General features: G+C 41.8%; 1 protein-coding gene across 1 annotated transcript; it reads left to right on the top strand.

Annotated features, from left to right (window-relative positions):
* Nucleotides 1–6,266: 6,266 nt before the first annotated feature.
* Nucleotides 6,267–12,814, top strand: LOC108045654 (protein hunchback). The gene is made up of 2 exons (XM_017125043.2): nucleotides 6,267–6,707; nucleotides 10,001–12,814. The coding sequence occupies exon 2, from the start codon at nucleotides 10,019–10,021 to the stop codon at nucleotides 12,281–12,283; it is 2,265 nt and encodes a 754-aa protein (XP_016980532.1). The 5' UTR covers nucleotides 6,267–6,707; nucleotides 10,001–10,018; the 3' UTR covers nucleotides 12,284–12,814.
* The last annotated feature ends 1,760 nt before the right edge of the window (nucleotides 12,815–14,574 follow it).

Raw genomic sequence — 14,574 nt, 5'->3', positions numbered from 1 at the left:
TTTTGTGTTTTACTTTTATTTTTGCTCGTCTGCTTTTTTTTACATACACGCACACACACATTCGGGAAGTCAGTGACATGTGAGGGGGTGGTAAACTCCCCTTATTGGATGGTTGGTTCTTCGTGCTGAATGTTTCTGGCACAAAAAGCAAGAAATTCACATAAAAATATACGAGTCCTCATTATGATAATACGAAAATAAATGATAGTGGTGTTTACACTCTAACGGTAAGCCCAAAAGATGCTGGGGATCTGAGGAAACAGCATATGCGGATTAAGTGAGGAATAGGACCAAGTGTTAATGCAGCTTCTATCTTGGGGATGCAAGGATATGAGCTAGGCCATTCATTGGTTTAGTTTGGAAATAATAATAATGCTAAAAAAGACCTTAAATATAAGTCTTTTTGTTGCAGTTTAATAAGCTACTTTTTCTTTTAGGTTCAACTATGCATTCAGTATTTCAAAATATTTATTTTAAGACCTTTCAAGTTCCGTTTATGGGGTTACAAATATTTAGAATATCTTCTATATTATTTAATTAAAAAAAACACATTTCTCGGTTGCTCTCCAATTTTCATTACAGGGTATCCTTGTGTTAAGAAATTTGTCTGGTGCCAAATAAATCCGGAATCTGGCATTTCAACGCATTCATTAGAAAATAAAATATTCTGCTTTGTCCTTTGCTTCCTCCGTGCTAACGTTTTATGCCTTTTGTTCTTGGCACCCACACCTTGGCCGAGCGAGTCCTGGAATCGTCCTGATAGTCGCAGTCCTAGAAAAAGAATTACTTATTCAGCGCTTGACATGGGCTTTTGCCCCTGGGCTGAAAGCCTGCTGGCCGTGTTTTTGGCATGGCGTTGACTGTGCGACTAATAGGCTCGCATATTTATCGTAAGAAGTTCAATTTTTTATTCGCATTTGCGCCGTACGTTTTCCGGCTTAGTTGGCCGGGCCATTACCGACATTTTGACCAAAACAGCCCTGGCCATTAGCTAATTCTTTGGCTCAACGAAAGAGCTTCGAGCTGGACTGGAAAATGAGCAGAGATTTTTCCAGATCCAGCTGCCGATGTCGAAAAATACGTTACATTTTCTGGTCAGTCGAGTGGGAAACTCAGGGGTCAACAATTAAATGCCATTTGCAATAAAAACAAACCTGGATGGCAATGAAAATTTATTTAAATGCAGAAGCGGCATCATTTCCGAATGTCAAGACGGAAAAAGGTCAGAGGGCGACCCGGTTCCGGGTGAGGGTCACCCAATGGTCAATTAAAATCGCTCTAACCCAGCCACCCCACCTCCTTCACTAAATCAAACCATTTTTCAAACATGCAAAACAATGAGGCGCAAATTTTTGCGATCTGCAAAAATCCTTCGTTCGACTGTTACAGTTTTCAATGTCGGGCCATAAATTTGACCCTAGCCACCCCTATATTATGGATTTCAGAGCTCTCCTTGAATCGTCGTCTTAGCCGTGACCCCGAATTGATGCAATTTCCCCGCACATCCACAGTATTCGCATTAATTTTAACCTCTGCCTGACGCTGACAAGGGGTCACAGGATATAGAATGGTGGCGCGCGTTCCCAATTGTATTTTTATTTTATTTTTACTTTACTTTTTGTTTTATTCTGACCAATGGCCAAGGGCTATGGCCAACCCCCGATCCGCATCTGTAGCGCCGCAGGGGTCACGAAAGTGTGAAAATGTGGACTGATTAGACGGCACATCGTCCTGCGTCCAAGGATCTCTGGGGTGGGTGAGTTATGGACCGGCGGAGGAGTGGGAAATATTTGGCGCTTATTTCCCAATGCCGATTGCCTAAGCTCGGGATTTGGGTTCGGTTCGTTTCTAGGTCTTCCGGACAACAACGGACAACAATGGACAATGGCCGGGCTTAAAAATCCTTTTTACATTTGTCCAATGTCCGAATGCATTTCACTGGCGACTTAGTGGCCTTAATTTCCAGCGAATTACGAATGTAATCGCGCCAAATGTTCAGCCATGAGGATCGAATATAATTTGTGGGATTTTCAAGAATTTTTATTCCAGACCGTTACTTATGGACGGCACATTAAAATGATTTTCTTTTCCCTATTAAATCTTTACAAATTTATTGCAGTAAAAGGTCTGTTATAATCTTTGTTTAAACTTTGGATTTTGGCAAATATGTCTAATTTTTTGAATATTTTATTAATATTCCTTTAAAATATATATCTTAAAGTCTAAAATGCCAACATGTCATTTTGGGTTTTTTTTTTGTACCTCATGCTTATAAACATATATTTCAGTTTTAAGCATCCGAATATTTTTCTTACAAGTTTCTCAGTCAGTTTCAAGCTGTAAAATGTTTATACCCTTCACTCCGCTTAAACCTTTAAATTTGAATAAGCCCATAAATTCACCCAGAGCAAAAATCGATCTTAACCCTTTTCGCCTAATGACCAAAAAGATTCCGGGAAGATCGCGGCTCGTAAAAAGTGCGATGCCGTTTTCATTTAACCCGTTCTCTCCGATCCAATTTCTCCGTCCGCAAAAGGGTTGAGGAAGTACGGTTTGGCCGTGCAACTGGGCTCAAAGGACAAAGGACACCATAAAAAAGACACAACCGAGGCGTCATAAAGAACACAAAGACGCAGACATTAGCTGGAAACAAAAAGAAGAGAAAACGCAGAGCACACAAATTGTGGGTCGGTTCGATGGAAACTCACAAGGACACTCCCAGGATGCGATTTTTTTCTTAATGGTGAAAGGGTTAGAGACGCGCACAAAAAACGGCAACGGTCTACCTGCTCGACATTGATCATAAAAAACTAAATGTTTTATGACTCCCCAAAAAGGATACTTTACGCGGAAGTGAGTTTTTTGCGACGTTTTTTAAGTTTCGACCAAGAGTCCTGGTACAATTGTAAGTAGAACGGTCCGCTCTAATGACCATTAGACTGTCGAATATTATATCTCTGTGTATCTTTAGAAGATTCTCGCGATTTTCCAGCTATTTTCATTGTTAATCGAAGGTCTTACCTGACCAAAACAAACGGGGACCGAAGCGAAATGCTTAGAACAACATGCAAAGCGATTCGCCTTCATAAAATCTCGTGGCGTGTCGACTGGAAATCCACCAGACGATTGTCCTCCATGTCCTGCCGTTGTCCTTCACGCTTTTGTTTCGCCGCATAGCCAATTTTACGGCGTAACCATTAAGGCGGACAATGAAAATTAGAGCAACTATTCGGCCCAGTCCAGGCCTCTGCTCTAGTTTCCTTTTTTAATCCTTCGGTTTTTCGTGCTAAAAAAGGATTTACGGATGTTGGGCGAACGCCCGTCCTCAACTATCCTGTTTACCATAACATTTCGGCGGAATTTTCCCGCATTCCTCTCGCTTTCGTCCCTTTTTCGGTGGGCGGAACGTCGCGAGCACTTTTCACATCTGATTTATGCCAAATGCTAATTTTTGCGGCTGGCTAACGGTCTTGACATCGCTGTGAAGTGTGCAGAATTCGCAGCTAATGAAGCAGAGATTTGCAAGTGTTTTTTTGGCTACCTAAGGAAAACCAAAAAGGAATTGTCCTTTAATTTTGAAATGTGAAGCACGAATTGTATGGCCAAAAAATGACAAGTCGGAATTAAAAAGGAAAAAAACCGAAAACAGAAAAGTAAAAATGATATTTATATATTGATGCAAACAATGTTTTTTCTTGAATAGTTTCGAAAGACTGAAAATCTATACAATATTTCTATACTGAATAAAAAGATTTGCAGTTTTGGGAAAAATGATTTTAAATGATTTGAAGAGGAGCATAATTAACCTGGTATACCAATATGAATATGATATACTGTTTGTTTATAAATTTCATAAGATTATCAAATCATACATTTTTTTAAGCCTAGAAATCTTAAACAAGAGAATGTTTTCCGAATACTCTCTTCTAAACAGTAGCTCTCAAATTTAAGTAATTGTGTAGCAAAACCAATTTGCACTTAAGATCAAAGAGCTAAGTCTCCGTACAAAACCACAAAAACCAAACAGCCAAAAAAAAAAAAACCCACAAGGAGGAAAAAACTGAAGTAAAATGGCAAATCATCCTTAGCGTGAAATCAGCTTACGAACTCAAGGTGATATCTCAACAGGCCGAAGGACAAAGGTCAGAGGAAGAGTGCGCCAAATCAAAACACTAAAAAGGGATCCTAATGAGATACTCTCGTGAGGGAGCAACTCGGTCAACCACAAAATCCCAAATGCTTGGCTGCACTCTTAAGAGATACATTTGCATATATGGGAGGTTCAAAGATCAGGAAATGAAGATGCAAAGATCCTCCCTGTTGATCTTCCCCTCGAAGGATCTGTTGAGGCGGCGGCAGGCCAAAGGGATCATTTGCATACTGTCGCAAGTACTTTCAGCAATTAGACGATCATGATTATCAGCATGTTTGTGTTTGTACAGATCACGATAGGTATTCATATATCACTCTTAATTAAAAGGTCAAGCGTGACGGTCCTTGGGTTTATTTGTTATGTCCTTAACTTCAACTTTACATAACTTTCCAAAAGGATCTGCAAGGATCCACACCCGCCCGCCTGAGCAGCGCTAATCGGGCTGATCAACGAACGCTAATCGCTCGGGACTAACTGGATCCTCCGGATCAACGGCACTGATCCCTCGTGATCCTGGGTACTACGTAATGTTGGATTATGCACAGCGGGCCAACTTTTAAATCGCTTTTAAATCCACGTCACTCTAGTTCGAGTCGCACTTCTTCGGATGCGCGGATTAATGAACGGGGCGGGCCGATCAGGTAGTTTCGCGTCCTTTAATCCTTTCTTCGGACTCTAAGTCCGGTTGTTGCTCGTAATCCGGTTGGCCATGTCCATGTCCATGTCCATGTCAACGTCAATGGCAGGTCTGTCCTTTGGCCTACCTGCCCGCGTCCTGTCGTCCTCCTCCTCGCATATCCCTGCATTTGCGAACAACTTGTGTAATTTGCATTTCGGCGGCGTTTTGTTTGCTTTCTGCAATTTCGTTTGTTTTGTAAATATTGCTTTTGCATTTCCCCCACCTGGGCAACGCCCAATTACCCCCTTTCTGTCAGCCCTAGTCCAAATATTTCTATTATAATGAATATGTAACAAAAGCATGTGGATCGGATGACCGCCGGCACCTTAATTTCAAATAAACCATATATAAATGGCGTCCCAATTATGCATTTGTATTTATAAATGCTTTATTCAGAAAATCCTACTCTGAGTTAAGCTTTAAAATTCACTTTAGACTAATGCAATAATTTTATTAATGAATGAAATTGTTTATTCTCAATAGCTGAGTATGATGTATTATTATCTTTTTGTTTTTTTTATTACAAATTACCAATTCTAAAGTTCATTAAACTGCTTTTCCAACATTCTTGTTGATCCAGAATTAATTAAGGAGGTAACTCCTTTTCAATTAAAAAATAACAAACAAAATAAATATATTGTAAACAATTTATTATTAACCTTAATCCTTGTTATGTTTAAAAATTTTTTATTTCATGAATATCCTATGTCCGCATTTAAATCAAACTACCTTGTTAAAATCCGAAATGGCAAATCCTAATTGTGGCCAAGCTTTCCCAAAATTAAGTTAGCACGCACACAACCTCGACAATGTGTTAAAGCAACAAGGAATCTCCCATGGCCCAAACTTTCCATCGGCCAAATTGCAGTTGGCTAAGTTGTTAATGTGTCTGGGCTTAAAGTTGCCCAAAAAACAATTGGCGAAGGCGCCTCCCCCCTTTCCCCCTCGCTCTGTCTCACTCTCTCTCTGGGCCAGAAATCAATAATCGATAGTGAAGCGGAGTTGCCAAAAAACGGCAAAGAGCCAAAAAGGCAGCTGCAATCGGCCAAAATGCAGCGCCAGAAAATGCAAAAGGATAAAAGAGAAAGAGAGCGAGTGAGTGAGTAAAAGAGAGGGCGCTCTAAAGGGGATGCTGGTTTAGTTTTTGGGGTTGGGGAAAGTCACTCAGATTTACAGCTAGCATCCGTTTTGAGTGAAATTCTCTTGTATATCTCATTTTCGCTCTTTCTTTTACTCTCTGTGTAATGGCTCTGTGTATAGGCTCTGTGTAATGGCTCTCCCCCGCCTTTGTGTTGTTGCACTTCTGCCATTTGTTTTTGCTTTGCAATTGAGATTTGAGTGGACTAAATTTGAGTCTTTTTGGCGAGTGCACCAAGAGGAGCAGATTTTTAGCTATTAGAAGAGCCCGTTGAGCACGAGTTTAGTCAGTTGTGCTCCGAATCCCAAAAACGAAAGTCGCCAGCGTCAGCGGGCATCCTCAGACAAAACAATATAACACAAAACCAAAGGACGAAACGTACCAACTGCTATCAAAACAAATATTGCCAACATAATACTACAAACTCCGTGTTCGTGCTTAAAAAACAAAATTTTAAAAAAAGTATTTCCCCAAAAAACCGCATTTTTTGGCAAAGACTATTTCCCGCACATGCGCGAATTCCGCGAAAAAAAAGCACAAAAGCAAGCTAAAAAGCGAGGACCAAAAAATAGACAAAAACGAAGAGCAAGGAGCCCCCACATCGCTTCTCCCCCTCGCACGCACTGTGCGTGTTGGTTTAACGGTAACGGTGCCGCGGTCAAGCGAGAGAGAGAGAAAGAGAGAGGCGGTTCCCGTTTCCAAATTCTCCCGGAGAATTCCTTTGGAGCGTCCCCAAGGTAAGTAAATAGGATTTACCATCCAATATTGCACAGTATCGTATTTGACCTCCAATAAATCCTAAAAAACACACGCAAGTGGAAAATATGTAAAGCTTTCCACGGATAAATAAATAAACAAGAATTTCAAATCGCTTTTGCGGGGGCAAAAGGCAAATTGTTAAGGCATCCAGGAATACAAACTTTTTGGTCAAGGTTTAGGTTCTACAATTTTAAATAGATTTACAAAATTAGGATTCTTAATCTCATCATTTTTAAAAGTTTAAATCAAAAAAGAGTAAACAATTTTAACTGTTTTGAAAGGTTTTTTTAGGTACGAGGTTGATTTTGTTTAAATGTTAAGTTAACGATTATTCAATTTATCAAATCATCAGTGCCTTTTATTGATAACCACAGTTACTTTTTAATCAGTACTCCCCTCAGTTATTACACCTATTACCCCAAGTACCCAACTTCGAGTTCTTGTTCTTTTGCCTTTTCTTCTTGATTGTAGTCGAGTGCTTCTTTTTCTGTCTAACCTTAGAAATACAAACAAGCTAACTAATACACTCACATAAATTTACACCGAGTGGTAAATCATTTGCTAAAAATGCAAACGGCAAAATTTCTAAAACAATATTTTAAAATCTGTCTGGCTTTTGGCCGATCTTTGGGTGAACTTGTTTTTTGCCCGCGTTGTCGGTTTTTGCCCAGAACTGCAGCGTATATCCCCAATCCCCCCAAGACCCCGCCCCCCTCCACGCCTGACAGCTAATTTTATTTGTTTACATGTCGACTTTCATGTTGTTTTTTTTGCGCCTCCTTCCTGCCTCCTGGCCCCTCAATTTTTAGCATTTCTTTTTGCTCTTCTTTCGGCAAATGCATTTTCGACTTTTCTTTTTTAATAATTTAAATTTAGACATCGAACTATAATTCAAAGTCAACGTGGCAATTTTTTAATGGCAAATAGTTTGGCACTTGCCAAAATGCATTTCAAATATAATAAATATGTGATGGCCTCTGGCGATGTTTTTTTAGGACCATCATCATCATCAAAAGATCTTTTGCATAGACAGTGCCGTAGAATTGATTGTCAGGCGACAGTTTTAATGTTTTCTGACAAAAAGTGCCGAGCACAAATCAAACAAATGGGGCTTTGTTAGGCGCATAAAAATAAATATACACATATTATACGGGATATATTTATAAACCCCGAATGACATTGAATCACTTCAGCGGCAGTTGCAGTTTTCCCTAAACGAGTGCAGCTCCAAAAACGTGAATTTCACCCAGGCACAACAACAAGTTGCTCTAAGCCAACAACAATCGGTTGCATATATACTATAGATATATGTGTATATTTTCTGGCATATCCTTCTCTTGACTCGCTTTTTGTACGGATTTTTCAACAAAAACATTTTTTGTGGCGCATTTTCTGCGTTTGCGAATTTTTCCATTTTTGCCATTTTCATGATATTTTTAGAGGGGTAAAAAGGGGGTGTTGGGGAGGGGGGACCAAAAACGACTAGCACATGTTTAGTTTACTTTTGCAGTTTCGGTTGCCTGGCTGCACTCGTTGTGGCCACCCCCCTACCAACCCTCCCATCACCCCCTTTCCCAACACCCCTGCCCCGGCGTAATATTAATTTTACACTTGGCCTTTAGTTTGGCTTTGTTGCTGTTGTTGGGCATGGCACAAAAAAGCCCAGACGAAAGGCAAAAATTCTCTTTGTTCCTTTCATAGACACACACACACCACACACAGCAGTTAATTTTGGCTTTTCTTTAAAAATATGCACAAAAGCGAAATTAAATAAATATGCTAAGCTTCTTTTTGTGTGCATTTGCTGTTTCCTGAACCATCAATTATGCCTAAGTATTGTAGATATTTTAGCTGCCAGATAGAGCAATCCCAACCCATAATAATATACCACACGCCCGTCGCCACTCCTCTCGATTTTGCGTTTTTAATAATATTTACTTAAAAGCACAAACAATTACCCAAAAATGCAGAAGCTGCATAGTTTTTCAGCGTGAAATTGGAAAATTGAAAAATTGGAAAAAGTAGGCAAATGCAGCTGAACAAAAAAATTTAATGCGGGAATTATTTGTAGAACTACGCAAATCAAAGTGAAATGTCTAGAAGAAAATTGTAGCCAGGAAAACGTTTTTGTTTCGAAAATACTGAGATGGTGATTGGAAAAAGCAGGGGAATTATATAAAAAGTAAAGTGGAAAAATGTGTTATGTACCAACCAAATTACCAATTTCATTGGAATTTTCAAAATGCAAAAAATTCGTATTAAAAGATTTTTAATTAACCTTGGAATCTGAAATAAGTTTTGTTCAATTAAGTAGTACAATTTCCCAAATGGCAAAAAATACGAATGAAATAAAGAGTTTCCAAATCGTTTGTGCCTTGCAAATATATTTTCTATCCACATTGAAATTTATAAATAAAGCAATATATTAAAATAATGCGGTAATTAAGGAATGCATATAGATTAGTCAGCCCGCACATTTGTTTGGCCCACAGACAATCCCAGCAGGTGTCTCTGATCCGTTAATTTAGTTAAATCCAGCAATCCTTTTTGCTTTTTATTATTAAGCGTTGAACTGCCTTCTTTGTTGCCTACTCCGGCTGTCGAGAGCCCAACTTAATCCACATAGAAAACGCAGGGAAAATTCGCAGTTCGCTGCTAAGCTGGCTATCCGCTAAGCTCCCGGATCATCCAAATCCAAGTGCGCGTAATTTTTGTTTTCGCACCAATTTCTGCTCTAATCCAGAATGGATCAAGCGCGCAATCCGCGATCCTTGATCCGTGATCCCCGATCCGCGACCTGTACCTGACTTCCCATCTAATCCCTTGACGCGTGCGCCCGTCTACCTGAGTCATATATAAGCCAATGCCTGTTGCAATTGCTCAGTCAGTCACGAATCTGTTAGCACAGCGACAACACACACGAGCAGCAGCAGCAGAAACAGCATTATTGCAAATCCTTTACGAAAATCCCGAAAAATTTGGAATATACTTTGATACAATCACACAAAAAGCGGCCACGAAACGGTACGATATTTTATCCATATTACCCAGTTTCTCCATTTTGTTTGGAAATCACTCAAATCCCGTTCAAGGGGTGGGTGGCCAGCCACCCTTGGCATATTGTTTAGGGGTGGTGCCGCTCACACAAAAAAAAAAACGAAAAATCAAATGAAAAACAAGCGAAAAAAGCAAAAAAGAGAAAAAACTCGACGCAGGCGCACTGATTGTATAGCCCCACTAACCCCACTCTCTCTGTTTTTCCTCATTACAGCCGTCTAGAGCCGCCAAGATGCAGAACTGGGAGACGACAACCACGACCAACTACGAGCAGCATAACGCCTGGTACAGCAGCATGTTTGCGGCCAACATTAAACAGGAGCCGGGTCACCATCTCGATGGGAATAGCGTGACCAGCAGTCCTCGCCAGTCGCCGATACCCTCCACCAATCACCTGGAGCAGTTCCTCAAACAGCAACAGCACCAGCAGCAACCCATGGATACCCTTTGCGCCATGACCCCCTCACCCAGCCAAAACGATCAAAACAGCCTGCAACACTACGATGCCAGCTTGCAGCAACAGTTGCTGCAGCAGCAGCAATACCAGCAGCATTTCCAGGCCGCTCAGCAGCAGCACCATCATCATCATCACCTGATGGGTGGCTTTAATCCATTGACGCCACCGGGTCTGCCCAATCCTATGCAGCATTTCTATGGCGGAAACCTGCGACCCAGTCCACAGCCCACACCAACATCCGCATCCACAGTTGCCCCCGTGGCAGTTCCTAATGGAACCAGCGAGAAATTGCAGGCTCTAACACCGCCCATGGATGTCACACCACCGAAATCGCCGGCCAAGTCGAGTCAATCGAATCTGGAGCCGGAGAAGGAGCACGATCAGATGTCCAACTCCAGCGAGGACATGAAATACATGGCCGAGTCCGAGGACGATGATACCAACATCCGCATGCCCATTTACAATTCGCACGGCAAGATGAAGAACTACAAGTGCAAGACTTGCGGCGTGGTGGCCATCACCAAGGTTGACTTTTGGGCCCACACCCGCACCCACATGAAACCAGACAAGATCCTGCAGTGCCCCAAGTGCCCGTTTGTCACCGAGTTCAAGCACCACTTGGAGTACCACATCCGGAAGCACAAGAACCAAAAGCCCTTCCAGTGCGACAAATGCAGCTATACCTGCGTCAACAAGTCCATGTTGAATTCGCATCGCAAATCGCACAGTTCCGTGTATCAGTATCGTTGTGCGGACTGTGATTATGCCACCAAGTATTGCCACAGCTTCAAGCTGCATCTCCGCAAGTATGGCCACAAGCCCGGCATGGTTTTGGACGAGGATGGCACCCCAAATCCCTCGCTGGTCATCGATGTCTATGGCACGCGTCGTGGTCCGAAGAGCAAGAATGGTGGACCCATTGCCGGTGGCGGAAGTGGTAGCGGCAGTCGGAAGTCCAATGTGGCAGCTGTGGCACCCCAGCAGCAACAATCTCAACCCATTCAGCCTGCCACATCCCAGCTGAGTGCAGCCCTGCAAGGATTCCCACTGGTCCAAAGCAACTCGGCACCCACTCAGGCATCTCCTGTTCTGCCGCTGCCTGCTTCTCCTGCCAAGAGTGTGGCCAGCGTAGATCAGACGCCTAGCTTGCCCAGTCCAGCGAATCTTCTGCCTCCTCTAGCCAGCCTGCTGCAGCAAAACCGTAACATGGCCTTCTTCCCCTACTGGAATCTCAATCTCCAGATGCTGGCCGCTCAGCAACAGGCTGCTGTTTTGGCCCAATTGTCGCCGCGAATGCGGGAGCAACTGCAGCAGCAGAACCAGCAGCAAAGCGACAACGAGGAGGAGGAGCAGGATGATGAGTACGAGCGCAAGTCGGTGGACTCCGCCATGGATCTCTCCCAAGGAACACCGGTGAAGGAGGAGGAGCAGCCGCAACAGCACCAGCAGCAGCAACCGCTGGCCATGAATCTCAAGGTGGAGGACGAGGCTACGCCGCTGATGAGCAGCTCGACCGCCTCAAGGCGCAAGGGACGTGTCCTCAAGCTGGACACCCTGTTGCAACTCCGATCGGAGGCCATGACTTCCCCCGAGCAACTGAAGGTACCCAGCAGCAACATGCCCACTGCATCCTCACCCATTGCCGGACGCAAACCCATGCCCGAGGAGCATTGCTCCGGAACGAGCTCAGCGGACGAGTCCATGGAGACGGCCCATGTGCCACAGGCCAATACCAGTGCCAGCTCCACGGCATCCAGCTCGGGGAACAGCTCCAATGCCAGCAGCAACAGCAATGGAAACAGCAGCAGCAATGCAACCACCTCAGCAGGACCTGCTCCTCCCCAATCCGGAACTCCAGCGGCGGCGGGGGCGATCTACGAGTGCAAGTACTGTGATATCTTCTTCAAGGACGCCGTGCTCTACACCATCCATATGGGCTACCACAGCTGCGACGACGTGTTCAAGTGCAACATGTGCGGCGAAAAGTGCGACGGACCCGTCGGCCTCTTCGTCCACATGGCCAGAAATGCTCACTCCTAAGTCCCATTGTTATTATTTATCACTATTATCACCTTAATCGTTGTCCAGAATTGTAAATATTCGTAGCCTAAGTTTTCCAATAATTATTTTGTTGTCGAGAATTGTACATAAGCCAATTAAGCCGCTAATTCTAGAACTAAGTTTATATATCTATCCTAACTGTATCGAAATGTAGCCACCTTTCTATCTGTCTCCCTATACTCTCTTGTATTTTCGAAATCGACTAAAAACCCTGAAAACGGTTTAAAAATTATCATCAATGCATGGAGAAACGTAAGCCTAAGTTAAAACTAATTTGTAAGTTGAGTCAAGCGAAACAAGCTAACAAAACCAACAGTCCAAAGTCAAATTAATAAAATATAGTTTATAACATATACATACATATATGAGTATTTAGTCTTATTTTAACTATGTATACACATAATGCTCAATTCTTTCTCTGATATTCTCTTAGTAATTTGTTAGTTAAAAATCGAAGCGAAAACGAATCGAACGAAATCAAATCAAATAAATACAATTTATTCAATATAATTTTACAAGTTTTTCATTTTATTTTTCAAACTCTTTGGCACTAATGACAATATTTTCGATGCAACTGAAACTGACGAAAGAAGAAGTACAAATTTAGAGATTTTTTAAGAGCAGCTCTGCCCGCAATCTGAGCAACGGATCAAAATTAGTATTTACCCCTATAATCTAAGCCGAAGTCATGAAACAAAATTCTAGACTTTTGACGTGCGCCCAGTGTAATCCTTAAATAAATCCTTTTAAGTAAATTAAAGTAGCCTAAGGTTTGCCCACGAAATGTTTTTATGCAATAACATAATAAAAGTTAAGAAATTATTAAGTCTATGTGTTTATCATCTGGTCTGGTTAATTTAAAGTCGATTTTGGGAAATCGTGAATATTTATTTTAGTTCAAATATATAGTTAGGAAAATATTTTTACAAAAAAAAGGTGGTTTTCAACACCATATCTAAATGTATTAGGGACATTAGTACTGCCTTGGAATAGAAGTGTCTCTATATTACTTTTGCACAGCACAAATAAATGGCACATCAAGATCATAAGATATTTGTTCTCACTTTAATTTAAATAAACGCTGCTGAAAATCAAAAACAAATTAAATATATTGCTTATAAACTCTTCTAACCATTAAACTATTCTGAGGATCGTTGTATGTTTAACCTCTTGAAACATTCAACATATAACCCTAGCATAATTCCTCATCGCCCAGACCCAACCATATGTCCGATGACCACTAGACCAATACTGTCAACACGCGATCTTTAACAAATGATATATCGAAACCGATCACCCACACCAAAAAAGGTACTGAAAAAATTAAAAAAAAAAAATAAATAGATGATTCTTCTTTTCAAGTGAAGAACTGCTCCATCATGTGCTAAATACCCAAGTTGTTAAATGAAAAGGAAAAGTATACAACAAAATTTGTGTGCGGGCGCAACCAAACAAATTGGAAGTTCTCCCTCCCTTTTTCATATTTCTATGCGTAGAATTTTGATGGATTATTGACGTTTTGCGTGAAAACGCACAATTCGCATTGCATATGAGAGGGGAATTATATAATAATGAAAAACTCATGAGCACGCGTTGGAGATGTCGGGGGAGTGGCAGAAAGATGACGCAGCAAGGCGTCTCCTTCGGTGATCGGGGATCGGAGGTCGGGAATCGGGGATCAGGAATCGGGGATCGATCTTCGGAATGTTTGGGGTTGGCGCGCATGCGTCGAACGCACTTCAGCCAAATGGCGCGTGCTTGGAGGAAAATTCCCTTGGTTGTTACGTCTTGAGTGGAAACTCATTCTCATAAATATAGTTTTCTCCGGGCTGCTTCTGATTGGTGGTTGAATATATATATGATCACAGAATGCACTTCCCTTTAGATTATTTCCATGTAAATTTTGTTTAAATGCCGTTTTTCCTCATTAAAATTTTTCCAATAATTGTAATTTATGGGTGAAATTAATTTGGATAGAAGTCAAGGGTGAGCGGAGGCCCAAGATGATGGTTTAAAGCCCCTGATCTTATCGCAAATTAGATTTTGCATATCCCTTTAGATTAAAGCCAGAGCCAATATCTAAAGGTCCTTGCTCATTTGAGCGAAGTTAAGTTGGCAATTTGGCCTTTGTACCGGATGAACTCTTGGCTTGTGGCCGCCGCAAGCAAAAGATGTTTATCATCGGAGTCCCAGCCTCATTGTCCTCATCTGAGCTAACGATCCCTAGTTTCTGGTTTTGTTACTTAGCTCTTATCTCAGCTTGTGGCTTT

Source organism: Drosophila rhopaloa, unplaced genomic scaffold (genome assembly GCF_018152115.1).
Source record: "Drosophila rhopaloa isolate 14029-0021.01 unplaced genomic scaffold, ASM1815211v1 contig_167, whole genome shotgun sequence".
Taxonomy (NCBI): domain Eukaryota; kingdom Metazoa; phylum Arthropoda; class Insecta; order Diptera; family Drosophilidae; genus Drosophila; species Drosophila rhopaloa.
This window is presented reverse-complemented; position numbering and strand designations above follow the sequence as displayed.

What these genes read in the sequence shown, in the direction of transcription:
- LOC108045654 (XM_017125043.2), top strand. Translation starts at nt 10,019, where the DNA reads ATGCAGAACTGGGAGACGACAACCACGACCAACTACGAGCAGCATAAC.